At 56.0% G+C, this 7314-nt stretch overlaps 2 protein-coding genes and 5 non-coding genes across 9 annotated transcripts; 1 reads left to right on the top strand and 6 right to left on the bottom strand.

Annotated features, from left to right (window-relative positions):
• The first annotated feature begins 28 nt into the window (after positions 1 to 28).
• LOC123592438 (surfeit locus protein 1) lies at positions 29 to 3565 on the top strand. 3 transcript variants are annotated; one of them, XM_045467436.1, is made up of 9 exons: positions 29 to 106; positions 211 to 262; positions 1083 to 1216; positions 1526 to 1608; positions 2095 to 2286; positions 2560 to 2632; positions 2717 to 2879; positions 3207 to 3288; positions 3388 to 3565. In XM_045467436.1, exons 1-9 carry the CDS (start codon positions 56 to 58, stop codon positions 3455 to 3457), a joined length of 900 nt encoding a protein of 299 aa, XP_045323392.1. In that variant the 5' UTR covers positions 29 to 55; the 3' UTR covers positions 3458 to 3565. The 3 variants fall into 3 exon arrangements, with proteins under 3 accessions (XP_045323392.1, XP_045323391.1, XP_045323393.1); XM_045467435.1 differs by having other exon boundaries at positions 33 to 106; positions 1065 to 1216; XM_045467437.1 differs by lacking the exon at positions 3388 to 3565 and having other exon boundaries at positions 41 to 106; positions 1065 to 1216; positions 2717 to 2923; positions 3207 to 3271.
• A 222-nt stretch (positions 3566 to 3787) lies between these two features.
• On the bottom strand, positions 3788 to 7298 carry RPL7A (ribosomal protein L7a). Its single transcript, XM_045467439.1, has 8 exons — positions 7194 to 7298; positions 6485 to 6605; positions 5859 to 6008; positions 5223 to 5363; positions 4936 to 5015; positions 4504 to 4634; positions 4152 to 4221; positions 3788 to 3962 (listed from the first exon to the last, which is right to left on the bottom strand). The coding sequence occupies exons 1-8, from the start codon at positions 7194 to 7196 to the stop codon at positions 3858 to 3860; spliced, it is 801 nt and encodes a 266-aa protein (XP_045323395.1). The 5' UTR covers positions 7197 to 7298; the 3' UTR covers positions 3788 to 3857.
• LOC123593901 lies at positions 4318 to 4384 on the bottom strand. Its single transcript, XR_006710586.1, has one exon. It is a non-coding gene; the product is annotated as a small nucleolar RNA SNORD36 (small nucleolar RNA).
• On the bottom strand, positions 4702 to 4773 carry LOC123593899. Its single transcript, XR_006710584.1, has one exon. It is a non-coding gene; the product is annotated as a small nucleolar RNA SNORD36 (small nucleolar RNA).
• On the bottom strand, positions 5100 to 5171 carry LOC123593900. Its single transcript, XR_006710585.1, has one exon. It is a non-coding gene; the product is annotated as a small nucleolar RNA SNORD36 (small nucleolar RNA).
• LOC123593902 lies at positions 6091 to 6165 on the bottom strand. The gene has a single exon (XR_006710587.1). It is a non-coding gene; the product is annotated as a small nucleolar RNA SNORD24 (small nucleolar RNA).
• On the bottom strand, positions 6750 to 6823 carry LOC123593903. The gene has a single exon (XR_006710588.1). It is a non-coding gene; the product is annotated as a small nucleolar RNA SNORD24 (small nucleolar RNA).
• Positions 7299 to 7314: the final 16 nt, after the last annotated feature.

Below are 7314 nucleotides of genomic sequence, written 5' to 3'. Positions count from 1 at the left end.
GCGGCGCCCCGGAAGCAGACGCCTTTCGTCCCGAAAGCGCCGGCGGGGCGGGGAGATGGCGGCGGCGGGGCGGTGGCTGGGGCTTCGCGCTGCGCGGCTGGCGCCGGTGAGCGGGGCGCGGGGCGCGGGGCGGGCACGTGTCGGGCGGGCTGGGGGACCCGGACCCGGACCCGGCCTGGGCCGGCTCAGCCAGCCCCTCGGTCTCCGTAGGCCCCGGCGCGCGCCGTCCCGAGAAGCGTCCTTGCGGTCTCCCTGCGCCCAGGTGAGGACTCGTCCGGGTGTGACCTGGGCACCTGGGAAAAGACGCCCCGCTTTGTAAGGTGGGGGTGGGGGGCGGCCGCAGGCACTGAGAGGAGCTTCGAACGCGGGCGTGCCTCTCAGCCGAGGTGGCCCGCGGGCCGGCCCCTCTCGTACTCCCGAGTCACGCCCGGCCGGGGACGGTCCGTCACTTCCCAGCGCCTCAGCGGGCTGAGGAGGGGCCATCCCAAGATTGAAACCGGGTGGCCGGGGCCCTAGACGACAGCACATCCACGGCGTGCGGGTTGCGCGTGCACGTCCGGCAGGGTAGCGTGCTGAGTAAGAAGGAAGGGTGCTGTAGAACCCTTGCTCCTGGCCTGCTTTATTACCGTCCGCGACGCCCGAGGTGCCCTCATTTGATGAGGCTCACACTCTGACCGCTGAATTACACTTTCCCTGTACGTGGTTCCGTCTTTAAGTTCACGAGCAGTGAACAAGAGAAGCTGTTGGGAGTGCTCTTGGGAGCCCCTTTCCCGAGTTTATCGCGCTTCCCTCTCTGCATAGCGGGTGCATCTTAGTGCGACGGAGTACGCGGCAGACTATTCTTGTGTAAAAGGCAGGAGATGGTTACACGAATTACCCAGGGTCGGGGTTGGTGGCAAAGGCAGGACTAAGCCCTAGGTCTTGCTTATGCAGTCGGTGAACGTCCAGGGAGCGTGCCCGGTGGCCACAGGCTGGTCTGTTCACTCTGGGGCAGTAGTGCTCGTGTCTCCTTGAGGAATAGGCTGCTCCAGGTCTATTTGCCGGGGTTTCTGACCCCACGCCAGGGTTGGAAACCTTCCTAGGGTTGGCCTGGAGCCCAAGCAGGTGTGGTAGTTCTGCAGCTGAAGCACCTGCCACCAAAGCGGAGGATGACTCCTTTCTCCAGTGGTTCCTGCTTCTCATTCCTGCGACTGCCTTTGGCCTGGGGACCTGGCAGGTAAATACTGGCTTTGGCGTTGATGGCTCTAGCTTTTTTTTTTTTTTTTTAATGTTTATTTTCCAGAGAGAAAGAGAGCGAGAGAGTGCGCAGGCAGGGAGGGGTAGAGAGGGAGGGAAACACAGAATTCGAAGCAGGCTCCAGGCTTTGAGGTGTCAGCAGAGTCGGACACGGGGCTCAATCCCATGAAACATGAGAGCATGACCTGAGCCGAAGTCAGATGGTTAACCGACTGAGCTACCCAGGCGCCCATGGTGGCTGTGAGCTTTTGCCCTTGTTGCCATCTGCTTGGGTGTGCTGTTTCCACAGGTCCAGCGTCGAAAGTGGAAGCTGAAGCTGATAGCAGAGCTCGAGTCTAGAGTTATGGCTGAGCCCATCCCTCTGCCAGCAGAGTGAGTGTGTGGCTGCCCGCCTGGGACCGGTCTCACTCAGGGTCGGCAGCGGGGCCTGGCTGCTTCCGCTTGCTCTCCTGACCCTCAGACAGGAGCCCTCGAGATGAGTTGTCCTAATGAGCTTCCTGACCACCGTTGGGAAGTGGCATGACATATTTAAAAAGAGATCTGTGACTTGGGGTTTCACCTTTTTTTCCAGGCCCATCGTACCTGTGGGGGCACGGTGCTGATGGGCTCCCTGGAGCAGTAATTCTTACCTGGTGGGGGTGGTGTGCCCTTATGTTGTCTTGACAGGAGAGCAGAATCTTGAAAAGGCATCCTAAGTGATTCTATGGTCTCTACCCCTCATTTTGACCCACTGTCCTGGAGGGACAAGAGCTAGTTTAGGGTAGCAAACGTGTGCCCTATTTGTGACGCGCAGGGCTCACAGGCTTTTGACTTCCTGCCCAATCTTGTTGGGCCTCACGTCTCCCCACTGCTGTGTAGCCCAATGGAACTGAAGAATCTGGAGTACAGGCCAGTGAAGGTCAGGGGGCACTTTGACCACTCCAAGGAGCTGTACATGATGCCTCGGACGATGGTGGACCCAGCCCGGGAGGCCCGGGAGGCCGGTCGCCTCTCTTCCTCGCCAGAGAGCGGGGCCTACGTCATCACCCCCTTCCACTGCACAGAGCTGGGGTGAGTAGGACAGACAGGTCAGAACTCTGGTTGTGGGAGAGGGCCATTCACTGCTTGGATGTTGCAGTAGGAGGCCCAAGGGAGGAAGCGGAGATGGATGCCCAGGGGCCCTGGATATCGGTCTTCAGAGTTGGTGTTCTGCCAGTCAGGACACAGGCTGGACAAAGGCAGGCCTTCCCAGGGCACACCTGTTCCTTGTTCTCCCGGGAACTACCAGCATTAACCTTTGTCCAAAAATCCTTCTCCACCTGAGAGCATACTTTGTTACTTCAGAATCACCATCCTGGTAAATAGAGGGTTTGTCCCCAGGAAGAAAGTAAATCCGGATACACGGCAGAAAGGCCAGGTAAGGGGCAAGAATCCTCTTTTGTGAGCAGGGCTCTATAGAAACCACAGGCCTTAAGGACGAATCTCACATTTTCCTTTCTAGATCGAGGGAGAAGTGGACCTAGTTGGGATGGTGAGGCTGACAGAAACCAGGAAGCCCTTTGTCCCTGAGAACAATCCAGAAAGAAATCACTGGCATTACCGGGACCTGGAGGCCATGGCCAGGCTCACAGGCGCAGACCCCATTTTCATTGATGCTGACTTCAGTACGTTGTGATCAGCCCATCCTAGAAGATCGAATAGCTTTTTTGTAAATACCCCATTCTACCTTTCTTTTAGCGCTGGAAATTTTCTAGTTATTTCCCGTTAGTTACATAGTAGTATCCGATGGGAGAAAGGGGAATATCTGTCTGGAAAGAGGCAACCCAGGGTTGGTTACAAGTGAAAGGTATGTACTGAACTTTTGGCCGTGCAAAAGTCTAAAAAGCTCTGCAAGGTTCCAAGCAAACAGCTGGCCAAGCCGCTGTAGGGAGAAACTGGTGCTGAGAAGCTGGCGGCATAGCTCTTGTGGATTGAGTCTGTTATCTCTGCAGAGAGCACCGTCCCCGGGGGACCCATTGGAGGGCAAACCCGAGTCACTCTGAGGAACGAGCACATGCAATACATCATCACCTGGTGAGTCCCCGATACGATGTCACGTGGCGAGTCCGGATCTCCAGCCCCCCGCCCCCCCTTCAGAACCCTGACTGTTCATCTTTTTGACTCTGACCCAAGGTATGGACTCTGTGCAGCTACGTCATACCTGTGGTTTAAGAAATTCCTACGTCGGACTTCCGGTGTGTGAGACTAGCAGATGTAGCCCTTCCCCTAAATTATCAGGAAGCGGCTGATTTCTGGAGATGTTTTCATGTGGGATCAGCAACTATTGGCATAAATAAATCTCTGTGCTACGCCCTGTACCGTATCCGTCTTTCTACCTGGGCCACTTTTAACTGGATGATCATAAAGTCTAGGCTTGGGCCTGGTATGTGACCAAGCAGTCTTAAGGCTGCTTTTTCCAAATGATCAACGTACAACCTAGACAGCAGGTTTAACTCTACCCTACAACAAATAAGGACCTTGCCACCACCCCAAACGTGTGTTAAGACGACAAAAAATTGCAGTCCACCCCAAATGCCAATGGGCCCGGGCTGAGAAAGAGCCTTTTATTTACTTTTATATACAGAAAAGTCACCTGTGCCCACTCAGCCCAGTTTGGTGGCCAGTTCTTTAGCCTTTGCCTTTTCCAGCTTGGCGATGCGAGCCACCGACTTTGGACCCAGGACGTTGCCTCCCCAGTGGCGGCGGATCTGCAATGACAGGAGAGGCAGTTGGCCTGGGCTGTCGTTATCAGGCTCTCAGAGCCATGCTAGGTCACGCTGTCTTCTCCTTGGCCACTCCAAGTCCTTTGCCCAGTAGGACTGCTCTGGAGGAGCTGGCCAGTCCCCCGGAGACAGGCCTGACTTACCCCAAACATTTTGTGTCCTGCTGCTGCTTACCTCATCGTATCTGTCGTTGTAATTGGTTCTGACAGCTTCCACCAGCTTAGCCAGAGCTCCTTTGTCTTCCCTGAAAAGGCAGGAGGGGCAAGGGGGTCATCAGCATGTTACCTTTCCAGAAAACAGGAATAACTAACTTCCTTTCTATAGCCCCAAACACAAGGCCTTTGCCTCAGACACAACATGACCACACGGCTTATTCAGGTGAAGAAATTCGTAACCATCATCGGCAAAGGTTCAGAAGGTAAAATCTTTAAGGTAAAATCCCGAGAAGTGAATGAAACGTACTGGGGGAGAGGACTGCCTGACCTCTACTGACACCTGGGAGTTTGGGGGCCCCTTGCATACTTACGAGTTAACCTGTGTGAAGGCGACAGTGGTGCAGGTCTTCCTGTGGACCAGTCGCCCCAGCCTGGCCTTCCCCTTGATGATGCAGTAGGGAACCCCCATCTTACGACACAGGGCAGGCAGGAAGACAACCAGCTGGAAAACCGCATTAGCTTTAGGACGTATATTGGCCAAAAGCAGTAATTTAGAAGCTAACTTAGCAACTGCTCAGGGTTAAAAAGCTCATGTTTTGCACTTCAAGGTTCAATTCAGTGAGAAATCCACATCATTGCAATGGCTATCCGTGGGATCCCTCATCAGTACTGTTTCCAACGGAAAGCAGTCACACGCCTACTTGGGCCTCTCGAGCCAGACTCCAGCTTGCTTCCAGTCTTCCCAGTACTGACATGAGGGCCCAATCTGGCTTTAACAGCGTTTAGCAACCAATCAGACACACCTCGATAGGATCCACATCGTGTGCGATCACCACCAGCTGAGCCTTCTTGTTTTCCACCAAGGTGGTGACGGTGTTCACCCCTGGAAGCACAAACAGTTTGCATGAGCAGTTCACAGGAACTGCTCAGGTCACAAAAGCAGCTCTGCTATGGTACGCACCCAGCTGTGGCTCAGGGTTAAAAAGCTCGGATTCTGCTCTCCACGGTGTTTCCAGGTGAAATTCATACATCACTGCCAACAGCCTGCCCCACCCCACAACTCTCCCTTTTTAAGGAGGGGCCCACTCACCAGCTCGAAGGACAGGGGGCCTCTTAGTGGGGACATCCCCTTTGCCAGCAGCCTTCTTCTCAGCCCGGGCCAGCAATCTCTGCTTCTTCTCTTGCTTGGTCTCCGGCCTGTATTTGTGGGCCAGCTTGAGCAGCTGAGTGGCTGCAAGAACGTTGTCAGTTTAGCCTCGCGTTTCAAGCTCTGATCTTTGCTACTCTACATGATGCTTTAAGTCACTGTCCCAAATACTATCGTAGTGCAAATCTCAGACCACAGGGCGCCTGCGTGGCCCAGTCAAGTGTCAGACTCTTGATCCTGGCTCAGGTCATGATCTCCAAGTTTGTGAGTTCAAGCCGTTAACAGGGCTCTGCGCTGATGGTGTGGAGCCTGCTTGGGATTCTGTCTTTCCTTCTCTCTGCCTCTCCCCTGCTTGTGCCGCCAAGTGTGTGCTCTCAAAAGAAATTAACTTAAAAAAAAAAAATCTCAGACTATGTATGAGATCACTTCAACTATGCCACCTTCATGGTCTCGAAACCAGACAAGATAACCTAGATTTTAGTAACCCAGTTTCCTGCAAGTACCCAGAACTCCTTAAAGATCTCAGATCCAGTCCTAACTGCCCAGGAAACATCTTCGTGCTGGTTTACGCAAACTCACCTGTTTGGCGGTCCAAGGCCTGGGTGAACTGGTTAATCGCAGGAGGCACTTTGAGACGTTTATAGAGAATAGCCCTTTGCCGCTGCAGTCGGATGTAGCGGGGCCACTTGACAAAACGCGTGAGGTCCCTTTTGGGCTGGATGTCCTGTCCTGAGAAGTTAAGGGCAACGATGTAAGTGAGGCTCAAACTCCCGGTCAAGTTCGTGCTTAGCGCCACTTGGGAGGGTGTAGGTGCATCAGCGATCTTGGTGGTTTAAAGCGTCATCACCATCTCTCGGATAGCAAATATTCTCTTACATCATCTGCACACAAACACCTATGATCACAGGGGGACTGGCGATGCTCCCTCCTCATTCGACAAGCAGCCCAGCGGTCCGCCCATCAGTGCAGCGGTCAACGTGCCTGTGAGCGCTGCTTTCCTGGCGGCCAAGCCGAATCCCAGCAGATTTGACACACACTCGGAGGGAGGAACAACGAGGCCACGCACCCTGTGGCGGCGTACCCACATCCCAGCCAGGGGGGGAACCCCACACCCGCTGAAACCTATCAACGGGGAAGGAACACGACCCTCCTCCACTCAGCACACTTCCGCTTTTCCGCTGTCGTGCTTCCCTCTCCTTACTCACCGATGCCAAAGTTCTTGGGCCTTTTCTCAAACAGGGGGTTGACCACCTTCTTGGCCTCCTGCTTCTTCACAACAGCAGGGGCCGGGGCCACCTTCTTCCCCTTGGCCTTCTTCCCTTTCGGCTAGGCGAGAAGCGACACCCAGATCAACCCCGCGCTCCCGCACGCGCTGCTCTGAAGGCGCCCCGATCCCCGCCTACGAGCAGAGCCTGACCCCCCCAGGCCCCGGCCAAGGCAGCCCAGAGGCGAGCGCGGCGACGGCCCGCGTGCATCAGCGATCTTGGTGGTTAGGAGCGTCCTCACCATCACTCAGACGGCAAACACTCTTCACATCACTTGCACCACCCGGGCTGCCGCGCCCGCCGCGTCCCAGAACTACGCGCCCCGTCTCTAGGCGCCCGGCACACGGCAGCCTCCGCAAACAGCAGCGGTGGACTCGGAACCTCTCGCCCAAGGCCGCCGGGGGAGCCCCCAGGAGCTCGGCCCCGTCGCTCCGCATTGCGGCGCTGCGCTCCGCGCCGGGGCCCTCCTCTCTCCACTCCCCGACCCAGCCGCCGGGATTCTACCCAGCCCAGTGTCACCCCGCCAGGCCCCGCGGGGCCCCCCTAGCGCTACGCGGTGGAGGGACCCCCGCACGGCCACGCCCCGAAGAGGATGGCAGTGGATAGAAGCCGGACCCAGCTCGACACCGAGAACCACTGGATCACTCACCATCTTGGAAAGCTGGAGAAGAGAGAAAGAAAAAGAGAATTGTGGGTAATATGTAGGCGACCTCGGAGATCGCGAGAATTGACGCCTGAGCGGGATTTCGGATTTAAAGCCACAGGACCGC

This window comes from Leopardus geoffroyi, chromosome D4 (genome assembly GCF_018350155.1).
Source record: "Leopardus geoffroyi isolate Oge1 chromosome D4, O.geoffroyi_Oge1_pat1.0, whole genome shotgun sequence".
Lineage (NCBI taxonomy): Eukaryota > Metazoa > Chordata > Mammalia > Carnivora > Felidae > Leopardus > Leopardus geoffroyi.
Note: the sequence above shows the minus strand (reverse complement) of the source record. Positions and strands in the feature narration are given on the sequence as shown.

Bases quoted from the DNA above. Each gene is read 5' to 3' on its own strand.
- LOC123592438 (XM_045467435.1), top strand. From the start codon at position 56: ATGGCGGCGGCGGGGCGGTGGCTGGGGCTTCGCGCTGCGCGGCTGGCG. The intron at 1,609-2,094 runs GTGAGTGTGTGG...ACTGCTGTGTAG, and splicing joins CCCATCCCTCTGCCAGCAGA to CCCAATGGAACTGAAGAATC. The intron at 2,880-3,206 runs GTACGTTGTGAT...TTATCTCTGCAG, and splicing joins TTTCATTGATGCTGACTTCA to AGAGCACCGTCCCCGGGGGA.
- RPL7A (XM_045467439.1), bottom strand. The intron at 5,364-5,858 runs GTGAGTTTGCGT...ACGTTCTTGCAG, and splicing joins GGCCTTGGACCGCCAAACAG to CCACTCAGCTGCTCAAGCTG. The intron at 3,963-4,151 runs GTAAGCAGCAGC...CTGTCATTGCAG, and splicing joins ACAACGACAGATACGATGAG to ATCCGCCGCCACTGGGGAGG.